A 23,029-nucleotide genomic window follows, 5' to 3' on the forward strand; every position below is an offset into this window, starting at 1 on the left:
AACTATGTTGGATTATTTATTATGAAACAAGCAAAAATGAACAATCTAATATAGCGACATTAGTGAAAATGGCAGAATTACTGAAACGAACAAAATAAGTGAATATTGTAAATAATCAAAATAAATGAAATAAGCAGTCAGCAAAAAATATTAATTCCTTGTTTCACCTCCCCTCAACTAAATTAAACTAATGAGGACAAAGTGTGAATTCAGAACTATACTCATTTGCTTCATCTCACCCCAACCTGACAGATTACTTAGTAACACAGAAATCCACAGCACTTTAAAGACTCAAGAAACTGCCTAGAATTTCCCAACCGTATAGCCCTCTATTTTTCTAATCTCCATGTACCTATCTAAGAGTCTCTTAAAAGACCCTATTGTATACACCTTTAACAACCTCGCCGGCAGTACATTCCACGCACCCACCACTCTGTGTGAAAAACTTACCTCTGATATCCCCTTGTACCTACTTCAAAGCACCTTAAAACTATGTCTTGCCATGTTACCTATTTCAGCCTGGGGAAAAGCCTCGGGCTACCACATGATCAATGCTCCTCATCATCTTATATACCTCTATTAGGTCACCTCTCATCCTTTGTCACTCCAAGGAGAAAGGGCCAGGTTCACTCAATTTATTCTCAAAAGGCATGCTCTCTATCCAGGCAGCATCCTTGTAAAACTCCTCTGCACTCTCTATAGTACTCATATCCTTCCTATAGCGAGGTGACTAGAACTGAACACAGGTCCAATCAAGGTCTTATATAGCTGTAACATTACCTTATGGCTCTAGAACTCAATGGTACATATCCATGCTAATGTTCCCTGAATATTTGCCACATTAATGTCGTGCATTTCCCTGAGAATATCTGCTTCGAATTTATGTTCCCAAGTTCCTGCCTAATAGCAAATTTCCCTCACCCCAATGTTTTCCCAAATTGTCTGCTCCTATCACTCTCCAGTGCTATGGTAACACAGAAAGAGCTATGATTGCTACCACCAAAATGCTCTCCCACTGAGAAGAAATCTGACACCTAACCAGGTTCATTTTCCAATACCAGATCAAGTACAGCCTCTCCTCTAGTTGGTTTGCATCAGGAAACCTTCCTAAACACACCTAACAAACTCCACCCCATCTAAACCCCTTGCTCTAAGGAGATAACAGTCAATATTAGGAAAGTTGAAATTTCCCATCACAACAACCCTATTATTATTGCACTGTTCCAGAATCTGCCTCCCTATCTGCCCCTCGATGTTTCTGTTACTATTGAAGGATCTATTAGAAAACATGCAGTAAAGTTATTAAAAACACGAAACAGCAGAACTCAGCAGGCCAGACAGCATCTATGGAAGGAGGTAGTGACGACATTTCGGGCCGAAACCCTTCATCAGGAGTGAAGTTATTACCCCCTTCCTGTTTCTGACTTCCACCCACAATGACTCAGTAGACAATCCTTCCATGAGTGGTTCTCATTGCCTTCTTCTGGGCAGCGTTTTTACAAGATGGGCTACCCTGGTCATTATCTGCAGCCATGATACTATCACTGACTAGCAGTGCCACTCCCCTACCTCTTTTGCCTCCCACCCTGTCCTTTTTGAAACATCTAAAGCCCAGCAGCCATTCCTGCCCAAGTCAATCCAAGTTTCTGTAATGGCCACAACATCATAGTTCCGTGTATTGATCCGTGCTCTTTCATCCACCTTGCTTATCATACTCCTTGCATTAAAATAGACATATCTCAAACCATCTGGTTGAGTGCTTCTTTGCTCTATCATCTGCCTATCCTTTCTCATAAACTCCCTTACAAGCTGTCACTACTTGTGCGCCAACTGCACCATCTTCTGTCTCTTCACTTCGGTTCCTACCTCCTTGCAAATCTAGTTTAAAAACTGTCCAGTAGCATTAGCAAACTTCCCTCCTAGGATATTAGTTTCCCTCCAGTTCAGGTGCAACCCTTCCCACGTGTACAGATCACCCCTTCCCCAGAACAGGTTCCAAAGATCCAAAAACTTGAAACCCTGCCCCCTGAACCATCTCCTCAGCTACTCATTCATCTGCGCTATCTTCCTGTTTTGATCTTCACTATCTTGTGGCACCAGGAGTAATCGGAGATTACCACCTTAGAGGTCCTGCACTTCAGACTCCTTCCTAACTCCCTAAACTTACTACGCAGGACCTCTACCCCTCTCCTGCCTGTATCATTGGTACCAACATGTACCACAACTTCTGGCTGCTCACACACACCTTCCAGAATATTCTGCAATGGCTCAGAGACATCCTGGACCCTAGCATCCAGGAGGCAACACACCATCCTGATGTCTCTTTTGCAGCCACAGAATCTCCTATCTGTCCCCCATCAAGTCCCCTCTGACTATTGCTCCCCTTGACTTTACATCACCCTTCTGGGGCTCAGAGCTGACCACAATGCTATTGGTCTGGCTGCTGCTGCGTTGCCCAGATAGGTCAACCCCCTCAGCAGTATCCAAAGGGGTTGCTGAGGGGAACAGCCTACAGGGGGACTTCCTTTTCCTTGTACCTCTCTGTGTTCACCCATCTACTCCCCTAATTCTGCACTCTGGGTGTAACCATCTGCTCAAAAGTTGTATCTATCATTTGCTCTGCCTCCTGGATGATCCAATCCCAGCTCCAGTTCCTTATGAACTTTCATGAGCTGGAGTTGGGTGTACTTCCTTCAGGTGTAGTTATCAGGGAGACAAGCAGGTTCCATGAATTCCCATATCTTACAGGATGAGCATTCCTCTGCCATATCTGCCATCCTGCCTGCACTGTACAATGGGCAGCCAAAACCAAAACTTCTAACCTGGTTCTTTGGCCTCAACCTCTTCTCGTCAAAGCCTGACAATCCTACTCTCACTGCTAGCCTACTCCCAACAATGGCTGCCCCGCTTGCCCATTCTGTACTTTTATTTAATTTGCAGTGCTCTGCTCCCAATGCTGACTGGACATATAGAATGTCCGTGAAGCTCTCCTTGTATACTAGCTTCGCCGACCTGCCAGTAACCTCTTTGAAGTACTCTGGTCCCAACATTGATCGGACCTCTTAGTCCACAATAAATACACGCAACATAAACTATAATGTAGACAGACAGAATATAGATAGATGGCTCTGACGTCCCAGCCCCTAATTATTAAATAATAATCTCAACTAAATACTACAAAATTAGGAAACATGAAATCTTCAAGGATAAATATCTTTACATTTATGCAAATGTGCTCTTTCTTCTTTCAATCAAATTATGTTAGTTACCTAGACCAGAAGTGTCAGCACTTTAGCCAGTACAGAGTAATCATTAATATCTCTCTCTGACAAGTCAGTAAGTCAAGTCAAAGTCATGAAGCTTTTAGAACTGTAGTTCCTGAAACCTCTGCCTCCTGTGAAAGACAGATATAGGCTTGTCCAGTCAAGTCTTGGTCTTGATGCACATTTGCAGCACAAATCCTCTTGTCTGGAAAGATTCGAAGTACTCTTCCTGTGGATCCATGAGCTGCAAGGCAACTTTATTGGAAGGAAATTGCACTCAATACCTGACCATTTCTGATGTTCCTATAACTGTGCTAAGTACTCCTTCACCCACCATTCCAAAACAAGTTTGACCTGTATTGGATGTGATAAGTTCAATGTCTTCCGTTTTGGAAGTCTCCTGGTGGCGGATGGTGAAGTCTTCAGCTGCAACAGATGGTCGGGTATTACAGCTTCCGAATTATTGGGATCAGAGGATGCCTTAGTAGTTGAATGACCATGGGTAATAGCCTCTATTTTGCAAAGGACTGTGTAGAAACCCTCGTTCTCAAGATTTTGTACCTTCATGGTGGAATTGAAAATCCTTCAAACAGACCTGATCAATTTCTCCCATGTTCCCTCATGATAAAAGCCAACCAGGTGATTAGAAATCCATGGAATTCCTTTCAGAAGAAGGACGTCAATGATCTTCGAATGGCTCCACTTCTCAATGGCTTCTCTTAACTCACACTCAGCTTCATCAAAGTTATCAGAGTGCAGTTCACAGATCTGTCCACCTCTTACTATAAAGTCTCAAGGTGCATAACAAAGATGCCACTTCAATGTGAACAGTTCATATAACTAGACAGGCAAATATGACCCCATACGTCTTCATCGTACTCCTTCTGCCCTTCACCTCAAAAGGTCTAAAGTAGTCTACTTCTACACATATAAAGGGAGGTTCATCTGGAGAAACCCTGTCCACAGGTAGTTCGCCACGTGCTGACATCCTGGAACCGCGTGCAACTGTTGACAAACAACACACTTAGACAGGATTCTTCTTATAGCCATATCAGTGCCAGGAATCCAGTATTAAGGCCACCATGTCCCACCTCTTGAAAGACAGGCCTCAGAAATAAGTAGGCATGGGATCCAAGGGGACACTGCTTTGTGGATCCAGAATTGGCTTGCCCACACAAGGCAAAGAGTGGTTGTAGATGGGTCATATTTTACATGAAAGTCAGTGACCAGTGGTGTGCTTCAGGGATCCCTGAATCCCCTACCCTTCGTGATTTTTATAAATGACCTGGATGAGGAAGTGGAGGAATGGGTTAGTAAATTTGCTGATGACATAAAGGTTGGAGGTGTTCAGGATAGTATAGAGGGCCGTCAGAGGTTACAGCAGGACATCGATAGGATGCAAAACTGGGCTGAGAAGTGGCAGATGAAGTTCAACCTAGATAAGTGTGAGGTGGTTAATTTTGGTAGGTCCAATATGACAGCAGAATATAGTATTCTTGGTAAGACTCTTGGCAGTGTGATGACAGTATGGGTCCAAGTCCATAGGGCACTCAAAGCTGCTGTTCAGGTTGACTCTGTGGTTAAGAATGCATGGTGGACTGGCCTTCATCAATCGTGGAATTGAACTTAGGAACTGAGAGGTAATGTTGCAGCTATATAGGACCCTGGTCAGACCCCACTTGGAGTACTATGCTCAGTTCTGGTCACTTCACTACAGGATGTGGAAACCATAGAAAGGTACAGAGGAGATTTACAAGGATGTTGCCTGAATTGGGGGGCATGCCTTATGAGAATAGGTTGAGTGACAGAGAATGAGAGGTGACCTGATTGAGGTGTATAAGATGATGAGAAGCATTGATCATGTGGATAGTCAGAGGCTTTTCCCAGGGCTGAAATGGCTAGCACATGAGGGCACAGTTTTAAGATGTTTGGAAGTAGGTACAGAGATGTCAGGGATAAGTATTTTTATGCAGAGAGTGGTGAATGTGTAGAATGGGCTGCAGGAGGCAGGTGCGATTGGGTCTTTAAAGAGACTCCTGAATAGGTACATGGAGCTTAGAAAAATAAAGGTAAGCCTAAGTAATTTCTAAGGTAAGGACATGGTTGGCACAGCTTTGTGGGCTTAAGGGCCTGTATTGTGCTGAGGGTTTTCTATGTTTTTCTAAATAAGTCTGAGGTACGGAGATCCTCTGCTAGTACAACAGGATGTTTAAACTCTTCAGGCCTGGCTGCCCTACTAAGCCATCCGCCAACCCTCAAGACATCATCTTCAAGTACTGGATTGAGCTTGAAAATATGGCAGTTCCTTTTCATGCTTTTGCCCCTTTGCAAACTTGAGAATTCATATGGAAATATGTTTCTTTAGCAAAACATAATGGGAACAAGTGCAGAGAGACAGAGGGGTGTAAAATGAGGGTAGAAGCAAAAAGTAGTAAGGAGAAAAGTAAAAGTGGCAGGCAGGCAAATCCAGGACAAAAAGCAAAAAGAGCCACTTTTCAACATAATTGTATAAGGGCTAAGAGTGTTGTAAAAACAAGCCTGAAGGCTTTGTGTGTCAATGCAAGGAGCATTCGTAACAAGGTGGATGAATTGAATGTACAGATTGTTATTAATGAATATGATATAGTTGGGATCACAGAGACATGGCTCCAGGGTGACCAAGGATGGGAGCTCAACATCCAGGGATATTCGATATTCAGGAGGGATAGACAGGAAAGAAAAGGAGGTGGGATAGCATTGCTGGTTAGAGAGGAGATTAATGCAATAGAAAGGAAGGACATTAGCCTGGAGGATGTGGAATCGATATGGGTAGAACTGCATAACACTAAGGGGCAGAAAACGCTGGTGGGAGTTGTGTACAGGTCACCTAACAGTAGTAGTGAGGTTGGGGATGGCATTAAACAGGAAATTAGAAATACGTGCAAAAAAGGAACAGTAGTTATAATGGGTGACTTCAATCTACATATAGATTGGGTGAAACAAATTGGTAAGGGTGTTGAGGAAGAGGATTTCTTGGAATGTATGTGGGATGGTTTTCTGAACCAACATGTCGAGGAACCAATTAGTGAGCAGGCCATTCTAGATTGGGTATTGAGCAATGAGGAAGGGTTAGTTAGCAATCTTGTCGTGCGAGTCCCCTTGGGTAAGAGTGACCATAATATGATGGAATTCTTCATTAAGATGGAGAGTGACATAGTTAATTCAGAAACAAAGGTTCTGAACTTAAAGAAGGGTAACTTTGAAGGTATGAGACGTGAATTAGCTAAGACAGACTGGCAAATGATACTGAAAGGGTTGACAGTGAATATGCAATGGCAAGCATTTGAAGATCGTATGGATGAACTACAACAATTGTTCATCCCAGTTTGGCAAAAGAATAAACCAGGGAAGGTAGTGCACCCGTGGCTGACAAGGGAAATTGGGGATAGTATCAAGTCCAAAGAAGAAACATATAAATTAGCAAAAAAGGCGGCATACCTGAGGACTGGGAGAAATTCAGAGACCAGCAGAGAAGAACAAAGGGCTTAATTAGGAAAGGGAGAAAAGTTTATGAGAGAAAGCTGGCAGGGAACATAAAAACTGACTGTAAAAGCTTTTATAGATATGTGAAAAGAAAAAGATTGGTCAAGACAAACGTAGGTCCTTTACAGTCAGAAACAGGTGAATTGATCATAGGGAACAAAGACATGGCAGACCAATTGAATAACTACTTTGGTTCTGCCTTCACTAAGAAGGACATAAATAATCTTCCGGAAATAGTAAGGGACCGAGGGTCTAGTGAGATGGAGGAACTGAGGGAAATACATGTTAGTAGGGAAGTGGTGTTAGGTAAATTGAAGGGATTAAAGGCAGATAAATCCCCAGGGCCAGATGATCTGCATCCCAGAGTGCTTAAGGAAGTAGCCCAAGAAACAGTGGATGCATGAGTGATAATTTTTCAAAACTCCTTAGATTCTGGATTAGTTCCTGAGGATTGGAGGGTGGCTAATGTAACCCCACTTTTTAAAAAAGGAGGGAGAAAGAAACCGGGGAATTATAGATCGGTTAGTCTGACATCGGTGGTGGGGAAAATGCTAGAGTCGGTTATCAAAGATGCGATATCAGCACATTTGGAAAGAGGTGAAATCATCAAAGTCAGCATGGATTTGTGAAAGGAAAATCATGTCTGACAAATCTTATAGAATTTTCTGTAGATGTAACTAGTAGAATGGATAGGGGAGAGCCAGTGGATGTGGTATATTTAGATTTTCAAAAGGCTTTTGACAAGGTCCCACACAGGAGATTAGCGTGCAAACTTAAAGCACACAGTATGGGGGCTACGGTATTGATATGGATAAAGAATTGGTTGGCAGACAGGAAGCAAAGCGTGGGAATAAACCCGACCTTTTCAGAATGGCAGGCAGTGACTAGTGGGCTACTGCAAGGCTCAGTGCTGGGACCCCAGTTGTTTACAACATATATATTAATGATTTAGATGAGGGAATTAAATGCAGCATCTCCAAGTTTGTGGATGATATGAAGCTGGGCAGCGATGTTAGCTGTGAGGAGGATGCTAAGAGGATGCAGGGTGACTTGGATAGGTTAGGTGAGTGGGCAAATTCATGGCAGATGCAATTTAATGTGGATAAATATGAGGTTATCCACTTTGGTTGCAAGAACAGGAAAACATTATTATCTGAATGGCGGCTGATTAGGAAAAGGGAAGGTGCAACGAGACCTGGGTGTAATTGTACACCAGTCATTGAAGGTGGGCATGCAGGTACAGCAGGCGGTGAAAAAGGCAAATGGTATGTTGGCATTCATAGCAAAAGGATTTTAGTACTGGAGCACGGAGGTTCTACTGCAGTTTTACAAGGCCTTGGTGAGACCGCACCTCGAGTATTGTGTGCAGTTTTGGTCCCTGAATCTGAGGAAAGACATTCTTGCCATAGAGGGAGTATAAAGAAGGTTCACCAGATTGATTCCTGGGATGGCAGGACTTTCAAATGAAGAAAGACTGGATCGACTAGGCTTATACTCACTGGAATTTAGAAGATTGAGGGGGGATCTTATTGAAACGTATGTTGGGGAAGTCCAGAACGAGGGGTCACAGTTTAAGGATAAAGGGGAAGCCTTTTAGGACCGAGATAAGGAAAAACTTCTTCACACAGAGAGTGGTGAATCTGTGGAATTCTCTGCCACAGGAAACAGTTGAGGCTGGTTCATTGGCTATATTTAAGAGGAAGTTAGATATGGCCCTTGTGGCTAAAGTGATCGGAGGTATGGAGGGAAAGCAGGTACAGGGTTTTGATGATCAGCCATGATTGTACTGAATGGCAGTGCAGGCTCAAAGGGCCAAATAGCCTTTTCCTGCACCTATTTTCTATGTTTCTATCTCCATTTCAGCCTTTCTGAGCTCCTCCACTGAGAGATAAACTCGGTCAGTCAGACCTTTGGCCTTCTCAATATTTCTCTCTGAACAATATACTTGTCATTATTCATCCAAATCAGACTGAGCAAGAGCGATACTCAATTGCATCCTCATCCAACTAAGAAACAAGAGGAATTTCTTAAATCTAAGATTCCAAGCCACTGTCTTCCTCAAACAAGTCCAAAACAAGAAGTGATGGATCATACATGCTCCCGTGTCCACCTCCTCTTCAATCTGCATGGCATCCATTGAAACACTTCTTCTGACTTCCAGATCACCTGGCAGGAATGCTCCAGAAGAATCAGGATTCACGGGCCAATCCCTTTCAGGCTGAAAAAGATATTGATGTTCTGACACCCATGTTTCATTCTTCAGGAATGCTTCCACTCTCAACCATCAAGAGGCCACATCTGCTAGGTCCCTTGAAGTGTTTACAATCTCCATTGTGATGCTTGTAAAACCTTAAGAATTTCAGCAACAAAGGTTTGGAACCTATAAGTTTCATTCTTAATATACTTCAGTTCAGAAGTACAATCAGTCCACAGAACTGAGTCACAAAGCTGCCTGTGCAACTCCTTCTGCCACATTGTCTCCATACAGATTGCCTTTGTAACAACAGCGACCTCCATAAAAGGGATGGAAACTGATTTCAATGGAGGTACCCTAGGTTGTCCCTTGATAAAAGCACAGTGCACCCGAGAGCATGTGTTGTGCGACAACGGGTAAGACACTGCACCATAGCTATCTTCGCCTGCATCTGAAAAGTGATGTTACCATGCAGCAATAACTTTACCAAAGTCCTAGGGGTTCAAATATCTAACAACCATGAAGTCTTTCCACCGGCAGAGTTCTTCCAACCAGCTTGCCCACACATGAGCAAAAGGTGTTGGCATCATGTCAACCAGGCCAAGCTCTTTCTTACATAGATCTTGTATGATCTTAGCAATTAGCACCACCAAACTCAAGATTCCTAAAGAATCGTAGATGAAACTAACAGTGGAGAGGACCACCACTCTGGTGAGTGGTCCTTGAATCGTGATCTTAAACTTGGAAGGATCAAACTGAAATGCACACCCAATACACTCTCCACTGAAAGTATATCTTGATCCAAATCCTTCATGGCTTTCGCTCTTTGCTCTACTGGTATAACAGCTAACACACTATGTCTGGGGCTCATCCACTTTGTGAGTTGAAAGCCACACTTAGCACATGATAGAGAGACGCTGTTTCTTCCTCAAAGAACACTGACACAAAACAGTCATCAACACAGAAACAATGCAAAACCTTATCCACCGTTTCACAGCTAAACTGTTCTTCGTTGTCTTCTGCACAAAATATCTGTATCTTCCACTGGTACTTTAAACTGATGAAACATTGATTTAAGATCTACCATGATCACCACTGGTTCCTTTCTGAATCTGGCTGGGACTCCAACCAATGAGCTAGTAAGATCTGGTCCTGTAAGAACTAAACATGAAGTGATATTCACAGAAAAGTTACTCCACAAACACAGCACTCCTTCTCTGGGGTGGTAAACACCATGATGTTGAATATACTAGACCTTACCATCACTGCGATCCAGATCTTCTGATGGCATTCTTTCAGCGTAACTTTTGGAGATGACATCCTTCTTGAAAGCTGAGTAGTCACTGTGAAATTACAAATCCCTCTTAAATATCTACCTTAGATTTAGAGCATGCTGTCCACAATCGTCATGTTATAAGGCTATAAGATATAGGAGCAGAATTGGCCCATTTGGCCATTGAGTCTGCCCTGTCATTTCATCAATTTTACTCTCAGCCCCAATTTCCTGCCTTCCCCCTGTATCCCTTCATGCTCTGACCAATCAAGAAACTATCAACCTCTGCCTTAAATATACATAATGATTTGGCCTCCACAGTTGTCTGTGGCAAAGAATTCCACAGATTCACCACTCTCTGACTGAGAAAATTCCTCTTTATCTCTATTCTAAAAGGACGTCTCTTCATTCTGAAGCTGTGTCTTCTGGCCTTAGACTCTCCACATCCACTCTATCAAGGTCTTTCAGCATTCAATAGGTTTCAATGAGATCACCCATCATTACTCTGAATTCTAGTGACTACAGGCCCAGAGCAATCAAACACTCTTATATGACGTCATTCATAATTGTAATCATTTTCATGAACCACCTTTGAATCCTCTCCAGCTTCAGCACATGCTTTCTAAGGGACTCAAACCTGCTCACAATACTGCAAGTGAGGACTCATCAGTGCTTTATAAATTCTCAACATTACATCCTTGCTTTTATATTCTAGTCCTCTTGAAATGAACGATAACAATACGTTTGCCTCCCTCACCACACTCAACCTGCAAATTAACCTTTAGGGAATCCTGCACAAGGACGTTGCTTTACACCTCAATTTTTAAAAATATTTTCTGTCCACTTAGAAAATAGTCAACCCTTTCATTTCTTCTACCATCGTGCATTACCATACATCTCTTGAAATTGTATTCCATCTGCCATTTATTTGCCCATTCTCCTAATCTAAGTCCTCCCGTAGTTTCCTTACTTCCTCAAAAGTACCCGCCCCTCCACCTATCTTCATATCGTCTGCAAACTTTGCAACAAAGTCATCAATTCCATCATTCAAATCACTGACACAATACGTACAAAGAATCTGTCCCAACACATACCCCTGTGGAACACCACTTGTCACTGGCACCCACCAAAAAAGGCTTCATTTCCACTCTTTGCCCCCTGCCAATCAGCCACAGCTTTATCCAAGTTAGAATCTTTCCTGTAATACCACGCGCTCATTGCTTGCTAAGCAGCCTCATATATGGCACCTCGTCAAAGGCCTTCCGAAAATACAAGTACACAACATCAGCCGATTCTCCATTGTCTATTCTGCTTGCTATTTCTTCAAAGAATTCCAACAGATTTGTCAAGCAAGATTTTCCCTTGAGAAAACCATGTTGACTACGGCCTATTTTATCATGTGTCTCCAAGTACCCTGAGCCTTCATCCTTCAAAATTGACTCCAACGTCTTTCCAACCACTAGCATCAGACTAACTGTCCTATAGTTTCCTTTCTTGAAGAATGGAGTGACATTTTCAATTTTCCAGTCTTCTGGAACCATTACAGAATCTAGTGATTCTTGAAAGATCATTACTAATACCTCCACGATATCTTCACCCACATCTTTCAGAACCCTGGGATAGGCACCATCTGGTCCAGGTGACTTCAGACATTTCACTTTCCCAAGAACCTTCTCTCTAGTTATGCTAACTTTACACACTTCATGACCCCAACAACTGGAGCTTCCACCATTCTGCTGTTTTTTTCCCCCACACTGAAGACTGACGCAAAATACTTATTCAGTTCGTCCGCCATTTCGTTGTTCCCCATTACTCCCTCTCCAGCACCATTTTCAAGCGGTCCGACATCTACTCTCGCCTCACTTTTACACTTTATGTATCTGAAGAAACTTTTGGTATCCTCTTTAATATTATTGGCTAACTTACTTTCGTATTCCATCTTTACCTTAATGATTTTTTTTAGTTGCCTTCTGTTGGTTTTTAAATTTCCGACTAATTTTTGCTCTATTATATGCCCTCTCTTTGGTTTTTATGTTGGCTTTGACTTCATTTGTTAACCATGGTTGTGTCATCTTTCCAATACTTCTTCCTCTTTGTTATCAATATATTCTGTATCTTCCAAATTGCTTTCAGAAATTCCAGTCATTGCTGCTCTGCCATCATCCTTGCCGGTGTTCTTATCCAATCAACTCTAGCCAACTCCTCTCTCATGCCCCTGTAATTCCCTTTACTCCAGTCTAATACTAATAGATCTGACTTTAGCTCTCCTTCTCAAATTTCAGGGTGAATTCAATCATATAATGATCACTTTTACCTTAAATTCTCTAATCAATTCTTGCTCATGACACAACACCCAATCCAGAACAGCTGATCCCCTAGTGGGCTCAACCATGAGCTACTCTAAAAAGCCATCTCATAGGCACTCTAGAAATCCTCTCTCCTGGACTCCAGCACCACCCTGATTTTCCTAATCTACCTGCATACTGAAGTCCCCCATGACTACTGCAACACTGCCCTTTTGGCATGCATTTTCTATCTCCCATTGAAATTTGTAGGCCACATCCTTACTACTGATTCAGGGTCTGTATACAACTTCCATTAGACTCTTTTTACCCATATAGTTCCTTAGCTCTATCCACAATGATTCAATACCTTCCAACCCCACATCATCTCTTTCCAATGATTTGATTTAATTTTTTACCAATAGAGCAATGTTGCTCCCCTGCCTTTCTGCCTAATTCGATACAATATCCATCCTTGGACATTAAGCTCCCAGTTATAATCTTCTTTCAGCCATGATTCAGTGATGCCTACAACATCATACCTGCAAATTTGCAACTGTGCTGCAAGTTCATCTACCGTATTCCATAAATTGCACACATTCAAATGTAACACCTTCAGTCCTGCGTTCACTCTTTTCGATTCTGTCCGCCTTTTACATAGCAACTCATCCTGCTGACTGCAATTTTGCCCTATCAACAGCCTCTCCTCACTACACATTACCTTTGTTTGTAAACCAGCTTCCTTGTCGTCAGCACTATTATCTGCCTTTCCTTCAATACTCTTGCATTGAAATATAGGCAGCTCAGAACACTAGCTGCACCACGCTCGACCTTCTGATTCCTAACTTTGCCTGAGGTCTTACCAACAGCTCCTTCCACAACCACTCCATTAACTGTTCTGGCACTCCAGTTCACATCCCCCTGCAACTCTAGTTTAAACTCCATTGTGCAGTATCTCATCACCTGTCCTACCTATTGGTACTTACATGGACCATGACTTCTGCCTGTTCACCCTCCCACTTCAAAACACTGAGGACTCAACCTGAGATATCCCGTACCTTGGCACCTGGGATGCAACATCTCATTCTCGTCCACAGAACCTCCTGTCTGTTCCCCTAAATAGTGAATTCCCTATCATCACAGCATTTCTCTTCTCCCTCTTCCCCTTTGAGTCACAGAGGCCATGTTAGAGACCTGCCCACTGTGACTTTCCTCTGTTAGATCCTCTGGTTACTTGACATGTTAACCTCCTTCTTTCTCAAAGGTAAACTAATCTGTTAGTGGCCATCCACCAGTTTTGCAGAATTTGTAACCAGCATTAGGGTCTTCCTTTGACAAAACAGGTTGGTCATCTTGTCTGCATTCAGGCTTTGAACTGCCCCTGTTAAAGCTCATCCAAGTTCAAAACTCAGACCCTGTTAACTGTCAGCCTTATACACGGTCTCTCCCATCACCATTGTCTCAATTCAGTGGTCTATTCACAGTCCATTCCAATATTATTCTAATTGTATAAAGTCTATTATTAACATTGCAAATCACTTGCAATGGCTCCAATGCCTCAGGCACATTCGTCCCCCTCAGCAGCTCAATTTCCAAATCAATCTCTGGCAAACGGACATGTTTCAGGTGAGACCATCCCTGGAGATCCCACCATCATGGAATGTTCCCTCTGTTGATAGGCATACTTTCCTGTGTATAGATAGTTGACCTTAGTTTTCACTATCTAAGCTAGCTACTTCCAATCCTGAAACTATGTCCAGGACAGTCCTGACGAAGCGTCTCGGCCTGATACGTTGTCTGCTCATTTTAATGGATGCTGCCCGACCTGCTGAGTTCATCCAGCTTGTTTTAGGCCATTTCCCTTCCATTAGTTCCAGGCTCAGTTTTAGTATTACTTATCATAGTGGCCACAGTAGGCAAAGCTGATTCCTTTAGCCTTAGAACAACATTGTGACTTAGTTTTGTTCACACCTTTGCTTAGTGCAGGAGATGGAGCATCCCAAATACAGGGTCTGTTGCAAACTTTACTTGCCTTTCCATAAAATCAACAATACCAGCAAAAGTAGTCTTACAGTTGTGCCTTTCTTGCAGTTCAAAGACAACCATTCTCCATTTATCCCTAAGTATATAGGGCAATTTCTTGATGACAATCAACATTATCTGTTGGAAGGTGAGACACATTTTCACTTATTACAGCAACATGACCTTCACTAAAACATTTATCGGTCAACCATTGTTTCACATCCCCTTTAAAGGCATTGCTGTAGCTATCAATGCTTGGAAAGTGTTCATTCATAACCCATTATAAAAACACACAACATAAAATACAATAGACAGAATATACATCAGCAGAAGAAACTCCTCCCATGCATGGTGACCATGATGCTGAACCTGAATCTGGATTCAGTAACTGCGATGGTTAACTATCCGTTATGCAGCTTATTTCAGCCTTTTCTCCAGAGTGAGCTCAGTAATGTATCACATGGTGGATTGGCCAAATGAATCCCTTCCCAGACTTAGAGCAAGGTGAATGGTTTCTGCCCAGAGTAAATTTACTGCTGTGCCAGTAGGGAACCTGACTGAATGAATCCCTTCCTATGGTCTCAATAGATGTACTGCCTTGTCTAAGTGTGAATTTGCTGTTGAACATTCAGTTTCTTTTCCGAAACTATGTCCATTGAACATTACAGAATTTTAGCTCTGAATCCTTGTCAAAAAGGTTTAGTAGCTGTCACTTATAATATGATTATGAAAATACCGCCAGAAGTATCAGAAAAAATTAAGAAGGAATGGGAAGAAGAACTTCATTGTCTTATATCCACTGAGCAGTGGGAGAAAATTTTACTATTAGTCAATTCGTCCTCTATTTGTGCTAAACATGCCCTAATAGAATTTAAGGTTGTACATAGAGCTCATATGTCTAAGGATAAACTTGCTCAATTTTATTTTCATGTTAATCCAACCTGTGACAGGTGTCATTCTGATGTTGCTTCATTGACCCATATGTTTTGGTCTTGCCCTTGTTTGCAAAATTACTGGAAAGATATTTTCAGTATTATTTCAAGAGTTCTGAATATCAATTTCCAACCTCATCCTATTACTGCAATTTTTGGTTTACCAATGGTGGATAATAGTCGTTTATCCTCTTCATCTTGATGAATGATTGCATTTGTTACGTTAATGGCTAGAAGATCTATTTTATTGAATTGGAAAGAAATTAATCCTCCAACTATATTTCAGTGGTTTTCTCAAACTATCTCTTGTTTGAGCTTAGAAAAAATTAGAAGTGTTGCTTTTGATCTTTCAGTTAAATTTGAAGAAACTTGGAGACCATTTATTCAACATTTTCGTATGAGTTAATTTGTCTTTTCCTAAACCTCACTTTTATTATCCTTAATTATTTGGATGGAGGTTCGGAGTTATTGGCACTACTGTATATATCTAACATTATGCAAAGGCCCATGTTAATTAGTGTTATTTTTCTTCTTTTTTTTGGGTTTTTTTTTCTTTTTATTTCTTTTGTTCATAAATACTATGAGTTTGGGAGGATATATATATTGATTATTATATATTTGAATGTCTACTTAAACTTAACCATGTACTCTCAAACACTTTGTATTCATGTTTCATTTATGTTTGCTTAAAAATTAATAAAAAGATTTAAAAAGAAAGAAAGAATATTCAGTTGAGGTGACTGAGTGACTCATTTCCCACAATCTGAACAGGTGAAAAGTCTCCCCCAAGTGTGTACAGATGGGATGACTAATTGAAACCCTTCCCACAGTCTATGTAGGTAAGTGGCCTCGCCCCAGTGTGAACTGACCTGCGTTCCAAACAGTCAGATAATCGGGCAAATCCCCTCCCACATTCTGAGCAGGGGGTGAACAGCCTCTCCCCAGTGTGAACTGACTGGTGTGTCTGCAGGTGACATGACCAACTGAATCCCTTCCCATAACCAAAGCAGGTGAATAGCCACTCCCCAGTATGAACTCACTGTTGTGCCAGTAGATACAATCACTGAGCAAATCCCTTCCCACAGTCTGAACAGGTGAAAGATTCTATCCAGTGTGAACCTGCTGAATGTAGCCTCAGTTGAGATGACTGAGCAAATCCCTTCACACAATCTGAGCAGGCGAATGGCTTCTCCCCAGTGTGAACTCACTGGGGTGCCAGTAAGGAACGTGACTGAGTGAATCCTTTGCCATTCTGAGCAGGTGAATGGCCTCTCCCCATGTGAATTTATGAGATGACCAAGTGAATCACTTCCCACAGTCTGCGCAGGTCTCTCCCCAGTGTGAACTCACTTGTGTGCCAGTAGATCAGACGGTTGAGTAAATCCCTTATGAGTCTGAGAAACCCTTATCACCTTTGAGTCCCTTTCCACAATCAGAGCAGGTGAATGGTCTCTCCCCAGTGTGAAATGACTGGTGTCTCTGCAGGTTGGCTGACTGAGTGGGTAGGTGAATGGTCCCTCCTTGTTGTTAACACACCTGTGAAAGTCTTCCGACAATCAGAGCAGGTGAACGGCCTCTCCCCACTGTGAACTCCCCACTGACGTTCCTTCAGTTGAGATAACTCAGTGAATCCCTTGCCAAAGTCTCAGCATGTCTCTCCCCAGTGTGAACTCGTTGATGTCTATGTAGGTTAGTTGACTTAGTGAATCCTCTTCCACAGTCTGAGCAGGTGAATGGTCTCTCCCCAGTGTGAACTCGCCGGTGTGCCAGTAGGTAAGATGATCGAGTGAATCCCTTCCCACAGTCCGAGCAGGGAAATGGCCTCTCCCCAGTGTGAAGTCGCTGATGTACCTTCAGTTGAGATGACTGAGTGAATGCCTTCCCACAGTCCGAGCAGGTGAACGGTCTCTCCCCCGTGTGAACTCGCTGGTGTGCCAAAAGGTAAGATGATCGAGTAAATCCCTTCCCACAGTCTGAGCAGGTGAACGGTCTCTGCCCAGTGTGACATCGCTGATGTACCTTCAGAGTAGATGACTCAGTGAATCCCTTCCCACAGTCTGAGCATGTGAATGGTCTCTCCCCAGTGTGAACTCGCTGATGTACCTTCAGATGAGATGACTGGGCAAATCTCTTCCCACAGTCTGAGCAGGTAAATGGCCTCTCCCCAGTGTGAACTCGTTGATGTACCTTCAGTTTAGAGGACTGAGTGAATCCCTTCCCACAGTCCGAGCAGGTGAATGACCACTCCCCTGTATGAACCGATTGGTGGGCCAGTAGTTGGAATGACTGAGTGAATCCCTTCCCACAGTCGAAGCAGGTGAATGGCCTCTCCGCTGTGTGAACTGACTGATGTATCTTTAAGTGGGTTGACTGAGTGAATCCCTTCCCACAATCAGAGCAGGTGAATGGCCTCTCCCCCGTGTGAATACGCTGATGTGCCTTTAGTTGAGATGACTGAGTGAATCTCTTCCCACAGTCTGAGCAGGTGAATGGTCTATTAACAGTGTGGACTGACTTGTGTGCCAGTAGGTCAGATGATTCAGTGAATTGCTTCTCACAGTCTGAGCATGTGAACAGCATCTCTCCAGTGTAAACTGACCAGTGTGCCAATCAATCAGATGAGTAATTGAATCCTTTCCCACAGTCTGAGAAGTTGAACGGTTTCTCTCCTGTTTGTACTCGGTGGTGTGCTGCGAGCCAGCTGAATGAGAGAGTTCCTTATCACACTGAGAGAAAAAGAATGATACCCCTGCTATCAATTCTCTGGCATTTCATCAAGTCAGATGTCAGAAAGATTGAATCTCTCCCATAGTCAATGCAGTTGAAGAACTGATCTCTAGTGATCAAAAGCTGGTGTGTTCTCAGCAACACAATCCCAGAGGATTTCACGGTTAAAAGAGACAACTTCATTTCCGACATGAAGCACATTTCCAGCTGGGATGAAATACTTTTTCTTCTCCTAGAATCAACAACAGATATATTTGGTGTAACAAAGGAATTATCTGGCCATCCTTAAAATATCTGGACAGAGACATTAGAACTGGCGTGCTATTGTGTTCAGTTCCCTGTTCACAAATTCTTTGTCATTCCTAACATGTAAAAAGATTTACACACATCAATGGGTGAAAGACTGCATTTACATGATATATATAAAGAAAAAAAACTGTATTACAATAAGTAGATATACGCCTTTTAAATAGTTAAGTTAAAATAAATAGTGCGAGGAAACAGAAATAAGGATGTACTGAGTTAGTGTTCATAGGTTCAATGTCCATTCAGAAATTGGAAAGAGGAGGGGAAGATTATTTTTATTATTTTGAGTTCTGGTCATGTCCCACAGCACTACAAAGAGCACATGATATTTCATGGCTGATTCTGGAGACTTTCTAATTACTCTGATCCCTACCCCACCCCCACCCCAAGGTGACTGATTGTACTAAACTCATCGACAGTGATGTCAATGAATATGAAGGGGGAGGGGAGAGGGCAGTTGTCTTTCCCATTGGATTGTGGCAGTTTTGTGATGTGATCGTTACAGGTCACTTGTTACCCAGGAGACAGATGTTTGAATTCATTCTGTACCCAGGGAGAAAGGTATAAAACATTCTCAGAGGTAGAAAGGTCCAGAGAAAGAGGTAAACAAAGGTGCTTTCTCAAGAACTAAATTTGATGGAAAGATTTTGTTGGTTTTCCTTTGCAGCACTAATTGACATTTTCATTCACTGAAAGTGAATTAACCTCTCCTTCTGAGGTTAACGCAAAACTGTATCTTTGTTTTGAGTTCCTAATTCTTGGATTTAGATAGGTGAAGTTCGGCAGTGTCTGACAGATCCAACCGCTGGCATTCCCCTTGCCAAGCACACCCGACCGATTGCTATGGCCATCCTGACTTCAGGTCAAGATGGCGCGAGCCTACAAAGCTCCCTCAGTCGACATATTCCAAAATATCTTTTTTACTTCTTTTACGTCTGTTTTTCACCTCAAATATGTTTCTAGGACTGTTAGAGTCTGTGATTTACAGTTTGGAGATCTTTGAGTGATCCAATGCTCTGAACCCTCTGAAAAGATTCCGGGAAGCAAGAGCACGTACTTGGACAGCCTCAAGGCAAAGAACAAAGAGCCGTTGTTCGACTCCATTTCACGATTTAAAGCGTCAATTAATCACTAATTAAAGCATTGAGAAAAACTGAGATCTCAAGGCAAACAAGAGTTTCAGTGCCAACTGCCTGTCTTTTAATCACTACAGGAGCAGTCTGTGAGCAGCCAATTGCTGGGTGGCTCACTGTGACAAGCAGGTAGGCCTCTCTGCCTCGTGTGATGTCCCTCTCTTTCAATGAGCATCAGTGATATCATAGGATGGTATCGTGGCTCTGTGTTTATGGTTTGGACAATTGGACTGTGGACGTTTTCGGACTTATAGGTTTTATTTTCTGTGTTTTTTTTAAATCGCCTGTTCCTTTTCAGTCTTGTTCTGCAAGGGGAGGGTGTTTAGGGGGTTGATGTCCGGTTAGTTTTTTTACGTGGGAAAGGGCTTGTTTTTTGGGGGTTGATGTTCCTACTCTGCAGGGTGAGTGAGGTTTTTGGGGGAGAGGGGTATGCCCCCTTTTTCATATGGGGGTGGGTTTGATGGCTCTCTCTGAATGGCTTTCATGTTCTTTACTTGTTTCGTGGCTCTCAAGAGATTATAAATTTCAGGGTAGTATATGACCATAAGACATAGGCCATTTGGCCCATAGAGTCTGCTCCACCATTTCATCATGGCTGATCCTCTTGTTTCCGCATTTCTGTTTTAAAAGGGCACCCCTCTATCCTGAGGCTGTGCCCTCTTGTCCTAGACTCTCCCACCATGCGCAACATCCTTTTCACATCAACTCTGTCTAGGCCTTTCAACATTGAAAAGTTTCAATGAGATCCCCCCCCACCCCCCCATCCTTCTGAATTCCAGCGAGTACAGACCCAGAGCCATCAAACATTCCTCATATGATAACCCTTTCATTCCTGGAATCAGCCTGGTGAACCTCCTCTAGACCCTCTCTAACACCGGCACATTTTTTCTAAGATAAGCCCATAACTGTTCACAATACTCAATGTGAGGCCTCACCAATGCCTTATAAAGCCTCAGCATTACATCCTTGTATTCTAGACCTCTTGAAATGAATGCTAACATGGCATTTGCCTTCCTCACCACTGCCTCAACCTGCAAGTTAATCTTCATGGTGTTCTGCACAAGGACTCGCAAGTCCCTCTGCATCTCAGATTCCTAGATTTCCTCCCCGTTTAGAAAGTAGTCCATGTCTACTGCCAAAGTGCATGAACATTTTCCAACATTGCATTTCATTTGCCACTTTCTTGCCCATGCTCCTAATCTGTACAAGTCCTTCTGCATCCTACCTGTTCCCTCAACAGTACCTGCCACTCCACCAATCTTTGTATCATCTGCAAACTTGGCAACAAAGCCATCTATTCCATCATCTAAAACATTTATATACAGCATAAACAAAAGTGGTCCCAACACAGACCACTGCAGAACACCACTAGTAACCAGAAAAGGCTCCTTTTATTCCTACTCGCTGCCTCCTACCAATCAGCCAATGCTCTAACCATGTTCGTAACTTTCCTGTAATAGCATGGGTTCTTAACTTGGTAAGCAGCCTCATATGTGGCACCTTGTCAAAGGCCTTCTGAAAGTCCAAATATACATCCCCTTTATCTATCCTACTTGTAATCTCCTCAAAGAATTCCAACAGGTTCATCAGGCAGGATTTTCCTTGAAGGAAGCTATTCTGACTTTGTACTATCTTGTCTTGTGTCAACAAGTACTCCATCACCTCATCCTTAACAGCTGACTCCTATGTTTCCTCTAAGCTGGGTGCGTATGCGCACGTTCACACATTTTTCAAACAGCACACAAAGGAAACTAATGTGCGCATAAAAGGTTAGCTACCTAAAATAATGAAGTAATTAATAATGATACTTATTGAGAATAATCTTTTAGCTGAATGTTTCTGTTAACTAATTAGTCGGTTTTTCAAATACCACAATGCACGTCACTAATTTACATCACCTCACCTTTCCTGTTCCGGTTTGTACAGCTGCATCATGGCGGCAACCATCTTTGGCGGACAGTGTTCATATCGTAAAGTTTACAAAGATCTGTTTCAAATCCTGTAGATAGCTTACTAAGTTTTTATTGAAAAAAATATTGATTCACTATGTCGAATTCAAAAGCAGCAAAGGGCGTGAAGTGCAAAAGAACTGCAAATTTGTTTAAAGTTGAATGGCATAACAAAATAGTAGAAACTGCTACACTGCAAGCTCATGAGGTCATGAATGTTCAGCTACAAGAAATATTTGCGTGTGATTCGGAAAATGGAGTTATCTGTTTGTATTGTCGTGATGCGAAAGTTGCTGGAGAATTTGCCAGTGGAAAGAAGTGGGATGATATTTGGAAACTTGACTTTTTGAAGCGTCATTTGGCAAGTAAATCACAATTGGACGGTATACAAAAGTTCAGGCAACAGAACCTGAGTCAGCTTTTGATTTCTCTGCAATTGCAGATTGCGACTTCACATTTGGGGATGAACAAGTTAATGCCTTTTGTCCAAAATATCATGATTTTCTAGCTGAAAATACTGTAATGATTAGACACTTTAATGATTTCAAATTTGTGCAAGAAAAAATTAAATCCAAACTGATTTTAAACTTTCACGAGGAAATCTGCAGAAATTCAAACAACACACACAAAATGCTGGTGGAACACAGCAAGCCAGGCAGCATCTAAAAGGAGAAGCACTGTCAACGTTTCGGGCCGAGACCCTTCATCAGGACTAACCAAAAGGAAAGATAGTAAGAGATTTGAAAGTAGTGGGGGGAGGGGGAAATGCGAAATGATAGGAGAAGACCGGAGGGGGTGGGATGAAGCTAAGAGCTGGAAAGGTGATTGGGGAAAGTGATAGAGCTGGAGAAGGGAAAGGATCATGGGACAGAAGGCCTCAGGAGAAAGAAAGGGGGAGGACACATTTTAATTCCACATCCCATTCCCATTCTGATATGTCTATCCATGGCCTCCTCTACTGTCAGAATGAATCCAAACTCAGGTTTGAATCCAACACCTTATATACCGGCTGGGTAGCCTCCAACCTGATGGCATGAACATTGACTTCTCTAATTTCCGTTAATGCCCCTCCTCCCCTTCTTACCCCATCCTTGACATATTTAGTTGTTTGCCTGTTCTCCATGTCCCCATGGTGCTTCCCCCCTCCTTTCTTTCTCCCGAGGCCTCCCATATCACTTTCGCCAATCACCTTTCCAGCTCTTAGCTTCATCCCACCCCCTCCAGACTTCTCCTATCATTTCGCATTTCCCCCTAGCCCCACTACTTTCAAATCTCTTACTATCTTTCCTTTCAGTTAGTCCTGACAAAGGGTCTCGGCCTGAAACGTCAACAGTGCTTCTCCTTATAGATGCTGCCTGGCCTGCTGTGTTCCACCAGCATTTTGGTGTGTTGTTTGATTTTAAACTTTGCTCAAATGGTGGCATTT

The 23,029-nt window shown here is 42.5% G+C and overlaps 1 protein-coding gene across 2 annotated transcripts in view; it reads right to left on the reverse strand.

Moving 5' to 3' along the window:
• Positions 1-3: 3 nt before the first annotated feature.
• The window catches only part of LOC132383243 (zinc finger protein 239-like), a 29,275-nt gene continuing 6,249 nt past the window's right edge, over positions 4-23,029 (reverse strand). For both annotated transcript variants that reach the window (XM_059954174.1, XM_059954175.1), the window contains exon 2: positions 4-18,447. In XM_059954174.1, the coding sequence (XP_059810157.1) occupies positions 17,097-18,068 (972 nt within the window). In that variant the 5' untranslated portion in view covers positions 18,069-18,447 and the 3' untranslated portion in view covers positions 4-17,096. The remainder of the gene's footprint in view (positions 18,448-23,029) is intronic.

Source organism: Hypanus sabinus, chromosome 29 (assembly GCF_030144855.1).
Source record: "Hypanus sabinus isolate sHypSab1 chromosome 29, sHypSab1.hap1, whole genome shotgun sequence".
Taxonomy (NCBI): domain Eukaryota; kingdom Metazoa; phylum Chordata; class Chondrichthyes; order Myliobatiformes; family Dasyatidae; genus Hypanus; species Hypanus sabinus.